Raw genomic sequence first — 16,976 nt, 5'->3', positions numbered from 1 at the left:
TATGAAAATTCCACAAAATCCATTATGTTATTTCTAGGGAGTCTTTTTTTCGTCCAGTCAAATGCAGCTGTCATGCAATTGATTATTTGGGGGAAAAAGCCACACTGACACATTACCTCATCACCCGTATTCACCTGGCTTATTGTGTAACTTACTTTCTTTTACGGTATATTAATAATCTTTACTTATGGACCGTCTGACAGCAACTGAATAAAACACAATTTTAGTGCCATACGCGTTTCGCCTTTATTTTCTGCAAGGCATCATCAGTGGCCTGGAATATGTACATATGTTAGCTATTTTATTTACATTTTTGTCATTGTGCCTATAGGTTATAAACAGTTCTGGTGGATTGGTATTTCCTATTAAGTAGTAATGATACTTTCTTTTCCCTTATGTAAAAGAAAAAATGCAGAAAGGACGAAGTTCATCACCTGTTTATTTCCACTTGTACTGAGGTTTGGATGTGAACTTCAATGAGCTGGTTGCCAATGGTGGTTGAGGCGGCTTTAGATTTAGACAGGATCAGGTATGTTGCGGTTTGGGAAAGGAGTTTAGTTATTGCAGGAGTCAGTTTTTTCTATGACAGTCCACACCACTTGACCCAGCTTGTGGGTGTTGAAGGATCCTCTTCCATGTGCCTCATGAATAACATGGCATACAATGAAGTCCGACTGGTTCCCATAACAGTACCCCTAATTTGTTTGTAGATCTGGCATTACATAGTGAAGCAGTTATGGATAAGGATGATGATGATGATGGCTCGTGCAACAATAGTTAGTCATGTAGTTTGCATACTTCTGCAAAAGAATATCTAGCATAAAAAAATTTACCACAGTTTTATTGTTTTTTCCTCCAGAACTTAAAAACAATATTTTCATAAGCAGCAACAGATTTTAAGTCAAAAATGTACACAGTCCCATTATTTTCAACAAGCTATGTCAATTTTATTCAGAAAGCCAGTACTTTAAACACACAAAAAACGTACTTTTGCAAAAACTCACAAGAGGGGAAACAATAGCTGAACTACTTAAAATGGCTAGTTTCTAAATGTGGCAGGAGCTCACACAGTTCAATGTGATTCTCGAATAATGGCAAGATGGAAAATACATAATATTCAGTTATTTTGGGTGAGCTATTCTAAGTGCCACACGTATTTTCCCAACCATAAATTGTTGTGAAATTCGTGTATTAAATTGTGGAATGTGGCGCAATTGTAAATCTTGTTTAAGACATTTAATTAATCTAAAATCATTTAGTCTAAGAAAGTTTATTTTTCTCTAACTGTGAAGAGTCTTCACTCTTGTGAGCACAATTTTCGAAACTTTTACATCACAAGCCAATTTCAAAATCAGTTCTAGAAGTTTGCTTCTAATAACCATTAACGACTGTTTATTCCTATACTTAAAATGTCTGATGCAGACACTTCCAACTGCACAAGAAAATAGAACTCACTTTCCTTTATAATTTCCACATAACTAATAACATTGCATAGCATGTATATGCTACTGGCAAGATACAGAACTTTTTAACAGGAAGCTCTGACATGCTTTTGCATCCTTTTGTTTTCTTCTCCCAGCTACCACATGATTTTGTAAGTGGCATTACATGTGTCCTTTTTACTGTCCCAGACCACACAGTTATTCGAAATCCAGTGGCAATGCTTCAACAGCTCTCTTTACTGTTGCACTTACTGCCCAAGTCTACATTCTGTTAGAAGGTGTCAAGCTGACAGAATGAACTTTACAGTGATATCAGAAGCATATCTGCACCAGATTTATAGCACCAGGGACATTACGTCTATTTACACAGTTAAAATTACAGTATTTGCCCTCCTTTTTTCCACAATAAATATCATTACAGTCATAAAATAACTTATTACCCAATATACAACAAGCACATCAAAAAAAATTACCATATTCCCATTTCACTAAAAACACAAGTTCTAGATCGATATGTACAAATAATAGTGTATCACAAGCGAGAATGGGGGAAAATGTAATTTGTACATGGTCTCCAAAAATTACAAAACTACATTAAGTCCAATTATTAAACACAATCTATATCCTGGTCAGTCAACATTCTGCAGTAATTTCTTTCCACACAGGTAAATAAACACAGAAAGTAATCACTTGAATGACTAGCATTGCAGAAATGAACACTGATCTAAATCAAGTGTTTGCAGATTAATTTTATATCCCATGCCACCATTTTTTTTATTTCTGTTATCTCATTGCTGAATTTCAGAAAAAGAAAAAAGTTGTAAAAATGCAGCTAATTTTATATGGAATGTACAAATTAAAATGTTTAACTATGCCCTTCATGCACATGAGAAATGTTAAAAATGCTTCAAACCATCATACCTCATAGTATATTTGCCCCACTGCCAAATACATATCCCACGACTCATGACATTCAAATCTGCTGGACGACCTCACACACAATTTGTGTAATATAATAGCAAATTTCTAGTCTATTCCTATACAAATACCAAGTGAAACACAGATGCCCGAAGAATGCAATTTTCCCCCTCCAACTAATTATGCAATTATTCCAGAAGCGAACCGAAACTACACCACCAAACATCACTTTAACATGGAACTGTAGCCAGTAATAAGAAATTATATTCCATATAAGGCACTCGACTGCTATGTCATAAGATTAACTGTCATCTGTGTCACAAATTGTAAGTGCAGCAACTTCTCGTGCAAGATGGGCATAGTTGCAGCACAAGATATTCCAAACTTACATTAAGGCACCAGAGTACAGAATACACAATTTTGAACCTATCTGCAATCATCACTGTGACAGTCAGTATTTATAAACAACTTCTCATGGAGGGAAACAATATTGGCACCCTATGGATCTCAACTCAAAGTAGCAAATGTACAAAACTATATTAAAATTTTTTATTCAACACTGCCACTGACTGGACTGTTCATCATACTGCAACATATGCTGCAAGGAGCACATTGGATCACACCAAGCATTTTATGCCCATTGCTTGCATTAAAATTGAATTAAAACTGTCAATCTTCCACAAAAAATATTTTAAAATTAGTCTGGTCAGCTGACAATCAACAAAACTACTTCCAACAACACTAAATCATTTACGCATTGAAGTCATGAGTCTATTCTCTTTTCCCCTGTAGATTATAGTACTTCAGCAAGAAAAAAGTATTTTGTAATAAAATTAGGTATATAGTTTTCTGGCTCTGATAACATCTAGTCCACTCTGGCTGCATCTCATTCTCACAAGTTTCACTTCCAGTGATAGCACTGTTATATTCATCAACCTCAGAATTTTTTGTCTCTGACTAGGCAACGTGAAAATTACACGTCACAAGAAATGTAATAAGTGATATAACGCACAATATTACTAGGAATTGATATTTATAAATAATTCCAGCAAATAAAGCATATTATAAATGTGAAAGTTATTTAGAGTCATTTTCCATACCAAACAGCTAGTACCACTTACATTTCTCAACAATATTATATCTAACTTCCAAATAGGATGAACAAAACAATTTCACAAAATTGTCTTTTTCACATTTAGCTTGAATCCTTATCAGTTTGTCTACTAATAGTGTAAAACACTTTAGGACGGCAATACTATTTTCAACCACAGAAGCAGTAAGATAACAAATAAATAATAACAATAATAATAAACGTTTCCGTCCCAACACTGAAGTGGGTATAAGGAACACTTCGCGCAAAGTTTAGCAGACATGTTTCTTGTACAGATACTGATTTCACTCAGCAGTCTCATTTCCCATTCATCTTCCAATTTAACACATCGTTATTAACACTATGAATCTATCTGCTACTGGACTACAATTTGGACAGAGCATCGCTGCAACAAAATTCATTACATAATAATTCAGTTGGGTAGAGGGAGGAGACATTGTTTGTTCGGCCACACTCGTACATACATGAGCGGCGGGAGGGGGGGGGGGGGGGGGTTGAGATACCTAAGGCTATGTGATGTATGCTTCCGAATTCATTACAATACCAATGTTAAAGCAATGTTGTATGACAGTTTTGTAACCACACAATGTATAAACAATAAGGAAAGTTCAATTTGCAGCTGTAGTATTTCTGATAACTACAGACTGAGGTCTAAAACTTAACAAGACTTTTGTACAAATGACCAAGTTTTCATAGCATTAGCACAAACCATCACCAATCTTTGCTATTGTTCATCTACAGTTCCCAAATGTAAAATAGCTTTGTGGTTAACGTTATTGTTATTAGAGAAGAAGAAAGTATTATCTATAAAGGTGAAAACTTAAAAGTAGTAAGTATTCATACCAATCAACAATGAGATTTTAACAGATACGCAGCAATTTCTGAACATTACTTACGATATGATGCTAACAGGAACGTGGTAACAATAATGTTAGGAAAAAAGGGGCTATGAATATAAGATAGATTGATTTTTTCTACTACAGAATATTCTGTATCACTTTCTCAATGATACAACAAAATGTTGCACAACACCATTAAAATTTCACCTACAAAAACATGAAAACCCATCTTAATGTCCATTGTGATGTTCCACACTACACAATATGAGAGCTGTGGAAATAATTTACAGAAGTGTAAAATTGTGGATCTAAGTTAATGAGCAAATCAGCATAATTAAGATCAGGTTATTGCACATTTCATTTGTCACTATTCCCATGAATGCAACAAACATGTTTCCTTACAAAATGTATTCCATTTTATGTTACAGCACAGGAAGAAACACAAATGTTCTCCCATACAGCACTGTTCTGTCTCCAAAACAAAACATACTCCATGTCTAAAGCACAAATATTTTTCCTGCTTTTAATATAATCATAAATTAATTCTACAGCAATCTGACAGACTCTTTCCTACAAGTACGTATATACAATCCTCATCACAGAAATTTTCTCAGTTTTTCTCCTAACTGGTCTTTTCCTACCGTGATAAAGATTCTACTTAAATCACATATGATCCCACCACAATCTTGCCAGCCAGTAACAAATCACCTGCACATCAAAAGAAACACCGAATGTTTATTCACAAAGTATAATTAACTTAAGTGTAGATATTCCATCACATTCCATGTATTTACAGCTCATGACAACATTTTCTGTGCTTCTGCATGATTGATGTAATTTAATATACGGCTGCTGCCAAGTTCCAGTCTCAACAATTACTCCACCCAAAATGATACAAACAATCTGATTAATTATCGGTGTTAAAATCCAAAGCAACATCTTCACAGTGTGTGGGTGATGTGTGGTGGGTTGCAACAATATACCAGCTATGTGCCTCTACATAACAGTACTGCAGGACTTTACAAGTGATAAAACAAACAAAAAAGTAATTTACCATCACAGTCGCTGCACCCAATACGAGAGTCTCGCCAATAAGGACAACTCAGTATCTCTAAATGTAAAAAATGTTAGTATCAAATGAGGTGTAAACCGACAGTTACACCTCTTAATCGGTCCTTTCCTTTCCTTCTCCGTTTTACAGAAATTGCGAGACTCGGCGAGACTGTTAGAAAAATGACTAAAGTAAGGCCAGCATTCACTACCACACAAAAGATGCTGCATACGATAACAACCGCAAATGCAGAATTGTGGACGTAATGAACAACACATGCAGCACAAAAAATCTGAAACCATCTTGCTGAACTTCCTGTGGTGGCTTCGGATGGGAGCAGAACTCTTGGCTAGGAAATTCTCCTGTTCTGTAGAAAGCTTCCAGCAGTTTCTCCTTCTCTGCAAAACGATCATACAGCCAATGAGCCATGGCATCGTGTTCCTGAGGTACCTGCAAAAGGAAATGAGAGCACAATTGAAAGAGAGCAATATGTGGAATCTTCTATTTGCCCTTGTTGCACCTCCACTAATAATGAACCCATTTTTAACTTTTTAGTCAAGTATCTACAATAAGTAATAAGTACTTTCACTGAACTTTGCCTCACTAAAATTCATTATTCAGGCTTTTCTGTTCAATGTCCTGCTTTTATTGGGGTAATTAATTTTGCTGAAGCCAGCATTAACTAAAAATTATTAACACCTGAAAACTTTACGACAGTATGATACAGATAGCTTTGACTGAGCTAATTGGTCGAGTTAGGTATATTGACACCACGCATTCAGACTTTGTAGTAGCATAATACTTTGATTTTCCTGAAACTAGTTAACTTGAGAATACAGGACACTCCAATTATTTGGGGTAATGTGGGGGAGAAGATGTACAAATAATCGAAAAACACAAATAACCGAGATATTCTGAAGCGTGTATTAGGGATGATGTCTGGACAGGTAACAGCAGCAGCGTTGGTGGCCGATGTCGGCGCACGCGCTCATGTGCATCTCGACACAGTCGTCTTTCACTTCTGGCCACACAGCTTCTCCCACTAATATTTCAACTTTGCTGTGTGCTTGGCATGGGCCTGATGGGCATGTATGCAGCATTTTGTTCAAAAGACTGCCTATCTAAGTTTATACTGATCCATGTTTAGCATGCCCTTATGTCCAGACCTTTGTCCTGCTCTGCGAGAGGCTTTCAAGCCAGGCCTATGTATTGAGAGGGACTCCTGTTTTATGCCATCTACCAAGAATGTGCCATTTAAAACTAATTTGACCTCTGTTGTTGAACTTTTATGGGTTCACATTTTATACACATCTGAAGATTGGACACAGGCCCTGGAACTGGGTTGTGCATTCCTTCTAAGAAATAAAAATGTTTACAACAGTGGCGGGTCTTGTCACTGATGATTAAGGAAATCAGCATTTATGATATTCTTGAAAATAAGTTTTATCATCAGAAACCTTATACAATCTTATATCATTAACAGTTACTGAAAACGAAGAACATGTGCCTTTCAATTTTTACTTTTATACTTCAATAGACCCAGTGCATTCCTCATGGCGATATCACAAAAACACCCAAAGTATAAAAATTTGGAGGCACACGAGCATTGTGTAAATGCACATATTCTGCAGTCACATGTTTTATTATGAAAAGCAACCTCGTTAATGTTCCTGAATGCGCTGCGATCTGTCAATTATTTTGAAGCAAATAGCACGTGTTTCAAAGCATTTTCTAGAAAGCTGGAGCCTACAGCTGACAATGGTCGACGCATGTATTTTAGTTGCATTGCTTCTATTTGTGACTTTCCTTTGCCGTGCCATGGGCATAGGCACTTCAGTAATGAGCGGATGTAATTCTTCACCCGTCAGTGAAAGTCGCAGGGCTGAAGCAATGGTGTACAATTTAATGGAATTACTTTTAAACACTTGAACAGCAGTGCTGGTGCAAATATACTACCAGCTTTGCCCCCCCACCCCACCCCACGCCCCATAAAGCTTTAACAATGAAGCTACTGAAGTTTCTGATTTTCTTGTGTGTCTGCCTAAATAAAGTTGAATTAGAAAATGCACAACTGGTGCAGATTTGCACTGCACTGTCTGTCATGAAAGTAGATTTAAACTGTTTAACAATATGTATAGTTTTCCTTGCAAATCGATTTTGTGGCTCTGTTTAGTAATGACTCATTATAGAAAATTTAAATATATATTAGGATGCTCCAAAAATTAACTTCATTTCATAAAGATATGTTTAACTCTTCACAAATTTCTTACACAATGCAAAAATGAATATTACCCTACTGTACAATTTCCTCATCAGATCCCACAGAAACTGTATGGGTCTACCAGATGAGGAAATACAAAATCTTTTGACAACTAATGAAGATCTTTGTCAAATTTGTCTGGACTCCTTGTCAGATGACCAGGAGGAAATTGTAATTCACGATAATAATTCATAATTTGGATTATGAACAGTTTTTCAGTGGCAATGAATCTGATTAGAAGACCATGCCAATATTTATGTGCTACTCTGTGGAGTGAAACTCCAGACAAGCAGTAATCCCAAACACTGAAAAAGAAAGCAGGAAAATCTTCCCCAGTCCAGGAGAGAAAGTAAGTGGGCGTGAGGTCAGAGACGCAAACTCTCTCATTTGTGACAGATTCTAATATGAGTGGTGCAGTAATTACATCTACTACATATGACAAAAACAGACACTAATTATTCAAAAGATAGGGACTTATGAGAAGTAACAAAAGAGGAAATCAAAGCAGTAATGGGTTTACTCTGTATGACAGGAATGAAGAAAGGAAAGGGAATGTATGAGCTATGGAAGATTTTTACAAGTTTTGACATCCATAAAGTTTAATGATAAAGAACTACTCAGAAGCTAGCACCATTACAAAAAATCCTTGATCTACTTACACAGAATTGTCAGAGCTACTACAACTCTAGCAGATATTTAACAATCTTTTTTAAGTCATCAGTCTTCTGATTGGTTTCATGTGGTCCGCCACAAGTTCCTCTCTGTGCCAACCTTTTGATCTCAGAGTAGCACTGGTAAGCTACGTCCTCCATTACTTGCAGGATGTATCCCCATCTCTGTCTTCATCTACAGTTTTTGCCCTCTACAGCTTCTTCTAGAACTGTGGAAGTTATTCTCTGATGTCTTAACAGATGCCCTATCATCCTGTTTCTTCTTCCGTCAGTGTTTTCTGTATATTCCTTTCCTTGCTGATTTCGTAGAGAACCACCTCATTCCTCACCTTATCAGTCTACCTGATTTTCAACATTCTTCTGTAGCACCAAATCTCAAATACATCTATTCTCTTCGGTTCTGATTTTCCCACAATCAATGTCTCACTACCATACAATGCCATGTCCCACACATACATTCTCAGAAATTTCTACCTCAAATTATAACCTATCCTTGATACTGGTAGACTTCTCATGGCCTGGAATGCCCTTTCTACCAGTGCTAGTCTGCTTTTTATCTACTACTTGCTCCATTTGTCATGTGTTATTTTGCTGCCTAGGTAGCAGAATTCCTTAACTTCACCTAATTCGTGCTCACCAATTATGATGTCAAGTTTCTCACTGTTCTCATTACTTCCTCTCTTTCTTCGATTACTCTCAATCAATATTCTGCACTCATTAGCCTGTTCATTCCATTCAACAGGTTCTGTAATTCTTCACATTCAAAAAATGGCTCCAAGCACTATGGGACTGAACATCTGAGGTCATCAGTCCCCTAGATTTAGAACTACTTAAACCTAACTAACCTAAGGACATCACACACATCCATGCCCGAGGCAGGATTCGGACCTACAACCGTAGCAGTAGTGACATTCCGGACTGAAACGCTTAGAACCGCTCGGATACAGCGGCCGGCCTTCACATTCACTGAGGATAACAATGTCACTGGGGAATCTCAACAAGGACATTCATTCACCTTGGATTTTAATCCTACTCTTGAACCTTTCTTTTATTTTCATCATTGTTTCTTTGGTGTACAGATTGAACAGCAGGGGCAGAAGACTACAGACACCCTTTTTAATTCATGCACTTTGTTCTAAGTCTTCCAATCTTATTGTTCCTTCTTGGTTATCGTTGATATGGCATATTATCTTGACTTTCCCTACAGCTTAGCCCTTTCCCTGTCTTGCATTCTAAATAAACCTACCAAGTGTGACATGAATTTTTATGCTCTATGTGATACCAAAACTTTCTTTATTTCCAATTTAGAAGTTTGTTGTGGGAAACAACCAGATGTACCTTTCTGCCAATCAAATAAGCCCCCTGATGATGTACAGACAGACAAAGCCAATTTCAAGGTCAAACAGAAATATGACTACTGATAATTGGTACACTGATTATTCATTAGCTTTCTGTCTCCAACAGAAAGGCATTGTTACTTTTGGTACACTGCAGAAGAAGATAAGTGTCTACGCAGTTTCTACCATACAAAGATTGTGCAGTTGCTTCTAACATTTTTGGCTTTCAGAAAGCCATAACTCTAGCCTCGCATGTTTCTAAAAAGAATCTGTGTTATTCCTTTCAATGATGCATGATGATGAAGCTGAGGATGAAGAGATAGGGAAGCCTACCATAATTTTAGATTATAATTTGATGAAGGCAGACGCATTATACCAGTTATGTGGCACATACAGCATTTCCTGAATCACAAGCAGCATTTCGAAGTGACAAGGAAATGGACACTGGCACTACTCAACATAGCATAATCTGCAAAACCAATCATAAAAATGATCTAGTCAGTACAAAAACATTCACAAAAATTTGGCTTTCAGATGATGAAATCTTACTAATTGTTACATCAACTATTGTGTTTCTGTCGCTAGGTGTGAAGGCATTTTTGAGGTGGTTAGGCCACATGATGAAGAAGTACAAGAAACTTCATCAGCAAGGAAGAGAGGAAGATGTGCTAAGAACAAATTTACACCTATAAAATGTAGTACCTGTCATTGTTTCGGGTATGCAGATCACTTGAACAGCACTACTGTAAGTGAAAATTGTGAGGGTGGCTCCAAATACCGGATTCTGAATAAAATCATTGTATCTGACAAAATGTGTAACAAGTGAATGGTATAGTTCTGTTCTGTTCATGGCTTATATGGTTTTCTTTCCATATAAGCCGAATAAAAAATAATTCTGTTTTTCTTATTAGTAAATACTATTACCTTTTGTTATATTTTCTGCTTTATTGTGCTTTTAAGTTTACTTAAATATCTTATACGTAAAGATTACTGTCCAATTTTGGAATAATGTTACATTTCTTTTATTTATAGGTCTAATATAATTTTTGTACCAATTCAGACACTATTAAATATTATATGCCAACATTTACATTAAACTGTTCTTTGATTATGTTTATTTTGTAGCTACATCTTATGTTTATAACTCTGAAAACACAGCTGTAGCTAATTTGCACCCTGCTGGTACTGCTGAAGTCATAACTGTAGATGCTGCTGAGTGAGGGTTAGTGAAAAATATCAGTATTCCTATTTCATTAACAAACAATCCATTGTTTAATAATAGTATAAAGTTATATATGATTTTTGATGATGAAATCTGTTTTTAGTGAGTTTTGAAATACTTATTTCTTTTGTCAATAATTCCACTGTATTTCACAGTGTGTGTAAGAAATATTGATGTCACTTCCTTCTGCAACAACAGAAGCTAGATAGATAGAAAGAGAGAGAGAGAGAGAGAGAGAGAGAGAGAGAGAGAGAGAGAGAGAGAGGAAGGAGTGAGGGGGGCACACGTAAGATTGGATTTAAACATGGGGCACAAAATCCTGAAACTGTGCCCTTAGCCACTACACTACCAACTTACTTGTTTTTACACTGTACGAGCAGACTGATAAACTGGTACTGAAACTTTAACGATCATTTTCTTGGAAACTATTGAGTGTTGGCACCAAAATAGGTGTTCCTTTGCTTTTTCCATTTCTTTCACCGTGCTAAGGTTAGTCTAAGCTTCATCTGTGTCAGAGTGACCTATGCAGGGTTTCCCTTGTAAGACCCATTGCTCATCTAATTAAAGCTTCTATTAAAGCTTTTTTGTTTCTCTTAATTTCTACAGGCTCTCTATACATGTTATCACATCAATGATTGAACCTCAATAAAACTTTACCATTGAGGAACCGTATGTGGCGATTCCCTGGTCCCAGTTAACAATCTCTTACTTTCAATTTACCTGTGTAATTGCTACACCTATAGCCCCCCCCCCCCCCCCCCCCCCCACCACTGGGTAATGCTCAGAAGAGGGTACTTCTATTCCACCAATTACTAAGGCTTCTTCTCATTCCATACGTGTCTGGAGCACCGGGAGGAATGACTGCTTAAACATCTCCATGAACACTCAATTAGTCTAATCTAATTTCCTTGACTCCTACAAGAGTGATATGTAGGAAGTTGTAGTTTGGGTTGTCTCCTAAGTTTGTTCGCTTTTTGTTACAGTGCAATCACAAAGAATGTCTGGGAACACACCTCCCTGCAGCACAGTTGTTTTGTAAAAACCAATCTGCCTATATTGTGCATGACCTTTTGAGTGAAGTGTGTAAGCAGACAGGCCGGCAACCACTCTGTTGTATCTGTGCTGCAGGGAGGTGTGTTCCCAGACATTCTTATTTCCTACTGTATACATGGTTATTGCCAACAATACACTCCCCTGGAAGCTTATAAATGCCAGCATTCAAAAATGTGGGGATTTACAGGTTGGCAAACTCTTCAAAGTTCAGTCTGCAGTCCTCCAAGGAGATGATAAGTTTATCATTTACGAAATTTTGCAGGGAACGATATAGGTGAAAGTTGGAAGGAGCAACATCTGGCAAATATAATGGTTGGAGTAACAATCCCACTCAAAAGAACACAGCTTTTGATGGATCACCATAGAGGTATGTGGTCTGGCGTTGTTGTGGTGAAGGACGACAGTGTCCCAAATCCGGTTGTTTCTCACCAATGGTTGCCTTGAGATCATCCAATATGAACAGTATCGCTCAGGAGTGATAGTCTCATTTGGACAAAGTTCGTAATGCAGTACACATTTAAATCCCACCAGGTGCATAGCAGAGCCTTTCTCGAATGCAGCTCTGGTTTAGGAACCAATAGTAGTGGCTGCCCTGTCTTGCACCACAATTTACTCTTCCAGGCATTGCTGTACGCGATCCACTTCTCATCTCCAGTTACCAGTCATTTCAGGAAAGGAGCATTCTGGTTGTGTCTCGATAAGGAGTCACAGATGGACACACGCTACATAAAATTCACTATAGTTCACAAGGAACTCACACATCATGAATATTTATGTACCACAATTTCTTCAAGTTCCTGGCTACAATAGCACGAACAACTGACCTCCAATGCCAACATCTGTGTTGTCACTCATTGACTGTTGACTATCATGTCATTAAGCCATGCCATGCCTGTACCCATCGGCTGTCCAGACTGAGGTTTAGCTGCTAGGATGAAATTCCGAGCCCGAAATCAACTAAACTACTTTTGATGCATTTGTGTCATTACTGCATTGTCACCATATACAGCACAATCTTCTATCAGCATTGTGAGAAAGTTTCCCCCTTATGATAGTAAAATAGCATGTTGTTGTTGTTGTTGTGGTCTTCAGTCCTGAGACTGGTTTGATGCAGCTCGCCATGCTACTCTATCCTGTGCAAGCTTTTTCATCTCCCAGTACCTACTGCAGGCTACATCCTTCTGAATCTGCTTAGTGTATTCATCTCTCTGTCTCCCTCTACGATTTTTACCCTCCACGCTGCCCTCCAATACTAAATTGGTGAGCCCTTGATGCCTCAGAACATGTCCTACCAACCGATCCCTTCTTCTGGTCAAGTTGTGCCACAAACTTCTCTTCTCCCCAATCCTATTCAATACTTCCTCATTAGTTATGTGATCTACCCATCTAATCTTCAGCATTCTTCTAAGATATTGGAAATGTTCCCTCTTGCTTTCCATAGCTTGTAAACACACGTTCACGCTGTTCCAGCCAACACCGGGAACAAAACACAGAATTGTATCGCAATTGCATATGCACAACATATTATTTAGGTGACACTGTGTTAACTCCATTGTGTTTTGGCAAAAGAAGCAAATTTTAACAAAGCAACAAGAGAAATGTAGGTTTTACTCAAAATACACCATTCATGATGCTTCTCTGAAAGTTACAAATGGTTAACAAGTCAGGTGAAAATAAATTGCTGCCTTTGTTCCATTTTCAGTGAAATTTTAACCAAAGCAGAGCTGACTGTAGATCTTCTTGAATGGTCACCATTTAACTTTGTTGCACTTTCAGTGGAATTTTAACCAAAGCAAAGCTGACTGTAGATCTTCTTGAACGGTCACCATTCATTCAAGTACGGGCTTGGAGGTGCTCCACTTAACATTTACAAAAAAATGTGAGCACAGGCTTCAGTTTAGAATGGCACTTCCCCTCTAGCGCTCGACATTTCCCCCACAGTGCCTGCCCACAACAACGCCCACCCCCCCCTCCAGCTGCTCTCCGCACTCATTCCATGGCGACAGCAAATGGCCATGTTATTCTGCACACACTCTACCAATGAGACAGAAAAGTACAAGATGATGAAATAGATGAAATACTATGATGAATAGGTGAGGAAAGAAGTCTGTGCAAGACTGACTTAGAAGAAGGCATCGGTAGTAGCATCCATAACAATTAATTGGGAGATGTAAGCAGCTGTAGAGGGGAAGGGGGGGGGGGGGGGGGGGGGAATACGAAGGGTAGTCAAATGAAAGCCGAACACCTGCCAAAACAGAACTGTGGAATGTCACTCGAAAGTGTGTTAAAGACATTTATCTTGCTGAGATACATGACAATCTGTTCCTGTTCAATAGAATGTGGTTGGATATTGAAGGATCCATAACCACACCCATCAGTGGTCGACCATGTTCTATGAAACAGGGATAATCATCTCGTCTCCCACTGGGATAAATGTCTACACTTGAGCAGTGATGGCGGGTGTCTGGTTTTCATTTGACTGCTACATATAGTAATGCAAGAGAGATTATAAAAGGGGTTGAGTATAGAAGAAAAGTGTTCTACCATCTGAGCTACCCAACCACGACTCACGCCCCATCCTCACAGCTTTACTACTGCCAGTACCTCGTCTCCTATCTTCCAAGCTGTGAGGACGGGGCATGAATCTTGCTTGGGTAGCTCAGATGGTAGAGCATTTGCCCACAAAAGGAAAAGGTATGGAGTCTGAGTCTTGGTCCGGCACACAGTTTTAATCTGCCAGGAAGTTTCAAGGAGAACTTTGTTTCCATTTTTGTGGCGATGAACATGCTGAACGAACTTCCAGCATGCTGGAGTTATTGCTGGGCAGCACCTTGTTTTAACCGGTACACTGGAAAACAGCCAAAGATGTGAGTTTTACTTTTTATTTTATTGAGAGTAGTTTTGGGGTGGGACCCATTTTCAAATTATCTATATAGACAAAATGATATTTCCCAAAATTTAAGAACTATGACAAGATAACAAATATATTATACATATAACAGAGTGCAAATGAGAAGTTATAGAGAATATAGATAATAAAAAGTGAAATTTGCAACTTTGGCTGTTTTTCCATTGTACTGAACACACTGAAGCCGTTCCTTCAATTTCCTGAGAGCAGCAAAATACACATACACTTCAAGAGTTGATCATTGCACTACCGGCAGAGACCCCCAGTTGTGCAGTGAGGTGTGTGTGTGTGTGTGTGTGTGTGTGTGTGTGTGTGTGTGTGTGTTTGTGTGTGTGATCTGTCGATCGCTTCGGATGCGTGTGTTTGCACATTCGAACATTGGATGAGCCACAGCTGTGTGCGGCCGGCTTGCACGTGGAACATCAGACATGTTTACATGACCCAGTTGTGATGATTGCAGACACTGTGCTTTCATACAGTGGCAGCCTCCGTAGACATTCTGGAAGCGCCTAAGAATATTGGCTGTCTTCTTGTTTTCTGCCAAAAGAAACTCGATGGTAGAACTCTGCTTGGAATGCACTGATATTACAGATGACATTTTGAAGGCTATGTATAGTGCCACCACCTACTGGAACTTCATGGAATGACAGGAGCTGAAGCTGTAGTATTTCACGATGTCCCATAACAAATCCCGAATTTTTTCAACCTAAATAGGATGAGAAAAAAAAGTGTTGCTTTGCTTATTGAATGGCCCTCATAATATAGCGATTCAAACTCAAAGTTCCTAGGACAGTGTAATTGAGGAATCTTTCGAAATAAAGATGCTGGAAAATCTAATAAACACAAATAGAAGTTTCAATTTAAACAAAGTTTGCATTCCAGCGCTTTATTTATATGTCCACCAGAACTGGGAACCATTGACAGCTAATGTTTATTTCATGGATTATCAGCGCGAGTCCTGAAAAACAGATGAACCTTAAAAGGCGTAGTGTGTTTCAGAAGTTGAGTTCACAATGAGCTATAAACAGCATGCGAGACCGACAATAGTTTGTTGTGTGGCTAGAATCCAAGCAGAATGTACACATAATACCACAACTCACAGCATGCGAATAAAACGTGTCGGATGTTCACATATTGGGCATAAAACGGAAAGAGCGACTTGGCTGAACACCTGGAACTATGCCATAAATTTTTCCATGCTGTTTCCATCCTGGAATTTCCATTTTGTAAACAAGTTTGTCACAAAAAAGGAACCTAACCTACAGTTTTTTAAAAAATAAAATTTATTCCACACACACGATAAAGTGACATTGTACAGCTATTTATTTTAAAGTTCCCAAAATTGCACTCCTTCAACAAGAAAAATGATTCTTCTTGTTCTTTCATATATATGTCCTATACTGACATTTCCTCAAAACCAAATTTGCTTTTGTTTTACTAGTCCACTACTCCCATTTTGCTATTTTTTTCCAAATTAACTATTTTATCCAACATTAAAATAATCTGATCTAATTTTTTTACACGGAGATACTGTGTTTTCCTGAACATAATGTTACCTGCAACTTGATACTCAAACATGTGCAAATATAGTTGTTGTTGTTGTGGTCTTCAGTCCTGAGACTGGTTTGATGCAGCTCTCCATGCTACTCTATCCTGTGCAAGCTTTTTCATCTCCCAGTACCTACTGCAACCTACATCCTTCTGAATCTGCTTAGTGTATTAGTACAAAACAATTTTGTCTTTAGGTTTACTATTCATACTGCTTGCATGCATAACAATGGGGAAGCCAGATGTTACATGTAGGAAATTAGAGAAACCTTTGCAGAAAAGAGAAGCAGTTGTATGAATATCAAGAGCCCAGATAACAAGCCCATACAACACAAAGAAAGGAAGACTGAAAGGTGGAAGGAGTATATAGCAACAAAGGAAATAAACCTGAAAGGCAATACTCTGGAAAGGAAAGAGGAAGTATATGAAAGTGTAATGAACAATATTGGACCCCACACCATTTTCTTCGGGCACGCTCAAAGTATGACGATGCTGACTGGAATACACCTTTTTCTAGAAAAATTCTGGAGACAGCAAGGATAAAGTACAGGTATCAAAAGTTAATCTACAACGATTATCAATAAAAGCAAAATAAAGGTATTGGAAGTTTTTTTGA

General features: G+C 37.9%; 2 protein-coding genes across 4 annotated transcripts in view; one reads left to right on the top strand and one right to left on the bottom strand.

The window, feature by feature from the left end:
• The window catches only part of LOC126425113 (zinc finger protein 501-like), a 203,760-nt gene extending 193,184 nt beyond the window's left edge, over window positions 1-10,576 (top strand). The window contains exon 6 of the mRNA XM_050088043.1: window positions 10,215-10,576. Coding sequence (XP_049944000.1) covers window positions 10,215-10,455 — 241 coding nt within the window. The 3' untranslated portion in view covers window positions 10,456-10,576. The remainder of the gene's footprint in view (window positions 1-10,214) is intronic.
• LOC126425114 (acyl-CoA:lysophosphatidylglycerol acyltransferase 1-like) overlaps window positions 824-16,976 on the bottom strand; it is an 88,085-nt gene continuing 71,932 nt past the window's right edge. For all 3 annotated transcript variants that reach the window (XM_050088044.1, XM_050088045.1, XM_050088046.1), the window contains one exon: window positions 824-5,811. In XM_050088044.1, coding sequence (XP_049944001.1) covers window positions 5,569-5,811 — 243 coding nt within the window. In that variant the 3' untranslated portion in view covers window positions 824-5,568. The remainder of the gene's footprint in view (window positions 5,812-16,976) is intronic.

This window comes from Schistocerca serialis, chromosome 10 (assembly GCF_023864345.2).
Source record: "Schistocerca serialis cubense isolate TAMUIC-IGC-003099 chromosome 10, iqSchSeri2.2, whole genome shotgun sequence".
NCBI lineage: Eukaryota > Metazoa > Arthropoda > Insecta > Orthoptera > Acrididae > Schistocerca > Schistocerca serialis.
Note: the sequence above shows the minus strand (reverse complement) of the source record. Positions and strands in the feature narration are given on the sequence as shown.